A 2664-nucleotide genomic window follows, 5' to 3' on the forward strand; every position below is an offset into this window, starting at 1 on the left:
AAATCACATTTTAAACCATGTTCTTTTCTTCTTAATCATACTATAGTTAATCTCTATTCTTTCCTTGTCCCTTAGGCAAACATTGCATTTTATTTATTTATTTATGTAGCTAGCTCACTGGTTCCATGGCTCGCTGGCTCAGGGGACTGAGAAATTACACAACAAAGAAGTTAATGCTCCCATTCAATAAGCCAGAAACTCTCTCTAGTCTTTATCCCTCTTCGGTCCTTTGTCTAATTCTGTGGTTCTCAACCTTCCTAATGCTGCAGCCCTTTAATACAGTATGTGTGGGTCACGACCCACCGGTTGAGAACCGCTGGTCTAATCTATAGATAAGGGTCTGAACTTTTTTAAAAAAGTTTTAAATTTAGAAATAACATTCTTCAAAAGTCACAATTTCAAGGCAGAAGAGCAATGAAGAAGTCACAGAAAGCACAAACCCTCCAGGGGCTCAGAGAAGAGACACACAGGGACCCAGAGAGGGGAAACAGCACAGGGCTGAGCCTTCCCCAGGAGGAATAAACCGCAAGGAACGGCGTCCAGCAGCAAATCAATGAGAGGGGCTTCTCTCCTGCCCTTGGGGCCATCACAGCCCAGTGCCATTTAGAAAATCCCTTCCTCCACCTCTAATCCTCCTCTCCAAGCTTTGATCATCCCTTTCCTTTCCTCTTTTATCTCCCATGACAGCCTATTATTAAATCCTACCCTTTAATTGTCTAAAACACAGGGGGAAAATCCACTGCCTTCGACATCCTAGGGAACTGATACACCTCCACTCTGCAATCTCTCCCACCCATCCAACTACCACTATTAAAATCACTTTTGCAATTTAGAGTCCTGCTCCTCAAATAATACTAATAGCGGGAGGCACTGCGCTAAGTGGCAGGCCATATACTAAAGGGCCACAGACATCCGGAGCAATGGTCATTCTAACATGCATTCTTCCTCTCAACAGCCCACAGGAGAGCAACTACTATTATCCTCACTGTGCACAGGCACGGAGGAGTTAATTCACTTGCTCAACACATATTTTAGGAAATAATAAAGCCAGGATTCAAACCCAAGCAGTCTGGCTCCAGGGCCTATGCTCTTAACCACATACACTACCTTGTAAATTAGTTCATCTTCTTATACTGGGCATCAAATTAATAAATACATGGTATCTTAATGTGGTCAAGAAGCGTGTTTCCTGGTCTGTATCATCTCCTTAATATTTTCAGACATTATATCATAACATAACTAGAATGTTCTTGGATTGCTTCCTTGTCTACTCAATTCCTAATTCCCAGCTCTGTTCTTGTGACCTTACTTTTCATGTGACCTATTCATATTCTGCCATCAAAAGTCAGATTCCCTAATTAAATAGAATTATGACCCTGAAACCAAAGCTCCTTCTTAGGGGACACAGCAGTAGCATGGCAAGAAAATGTGAGTCGAGAAATGTGGGTTCTTATCCCCACAATCTCCCAACCGAGGGAGAATCATCACCTCACCTCCCCGGGACTCACTTTTTCACTTGTTACATCATTTCTGGCGGGGGAGATTAGAGTAGAAGTCTGTGAGTCCATGAATTTTCTTTTTCTTTCCTTTTTTACTAACAGATTCATGCTTTGGAAAGCATGGATCACACTGAAAACATGAGTGACTAGCTTTTCCTTCAACATGAGGAGTGCTCCTCACAGAAGCTGTGCCGCTGGGCCTACCTGGGCATAGGTCCCGCTGCAGACCACGGCATTCCACTTGGTAACGTTCACACAGCTTGGGTGGCGGATCAGGTAGTTGTCAATTCTTCCCACGTAAGTGTCCTTGTATCCTGTCACAGAGCCATCAATGTCGTGGAATATGGAGTTCTTATCGCCATCCAGCTCACAATCTTCAAACCAGGGGCCGGGCTTTCCGAAGAAGACATTCAGAGAGACCTGAGCACAGTGAGAAAGAAACAAGGACATCACAGACGAGGACTCCTACCATCTTAGCATCCCCTGTGACGATCCCACTGCGGATCCCACACCTGCCTCAAGGTGAAAGCAGTTCTAAGCCACGTCCTTAGTTGCTAACTACAGCATCCAGGTAATCAAAGTTGCCTACTCAATTAAAGACATGCTTGGAAGAGAAAAATATCCCAAACCCTTATGGAGTCAAACTGGCAAATGCTAAACTTCATCTTCATTTTATTATTCTTTTTACTTAAAAACTATTACCTGTTCCCCAGACAAACTAATCTGTGCTAAGAGACACCAGAAGAGTTTTGGGGAAGGGGCCAGGGAGCCATGTACATTTGCTAAAAATTATAAACTGTACACATAAAATGCGTGCATTTCTCTGTTCACAAATTATACCTCAATTAAATAAAAATTATGTTTAGCTTCAGAGCTAGTTAATCATTACATTTCGTTCCAAATGCTTTTGTTACTTGTTCAGGGGATCCACCATCACCACCAAAATGAGTGCAGGTCAAAACCAAAAGGCAATTTAAGGACTGGCTTAGCACGGCTAGGTTACTGCTGAACTCACTAGAGTTTGCTGAAAAGTGTATTACTAGCTTTTTCTTCAATATAGACCAAGCCCAGCTTGATTTTCATGTCTTTATCAAACACAATATATAGCTGCAAAATGAGCTACAGGTGACATGTTTTACAGTCTTTAGCTGCTTTTTTTTTTTTT

At 42.4% G+C, this 2664-nt stretch overlaps 1 protein-coding gene across 1 annotated transcript in view; it reads right to left on the bottom strand.

The window, feature by feature from the left end:
• The window catches only part of TMEM2 (transmembrane protein 2), an 82957-nt gene that overhangs the window by 22061 nt on the left and 58232 nt on the right, over positions 1–2664 (bottom strand). Inside the window, exon 17 of the mRNA XM_003782948.2 lies at positions 1704–1919. Within this exon, the coding sequence (XP_003782996.1) occupies positions 1704–1919 (216 nt within the window). The remainder of the gene's footprint in view (positions 1–1703; positions 1920–2664) is intronic.

The sequence above is a fragment of the Otolemur garnettii genome, unplaced genomic scaffold (genome assembly GCF_000181295.1).
Source record: "Otolemur garnettii isolate 467f Iridium unplaced genomic scaffold, OtoGar3 scaffold00006, whole genome shotgun sequence".
NCBI lineage: Eukaryota > Metazoa > Chordata > Mammalia > Primates > Galagidae > Otolemur > Otolemur garnettii.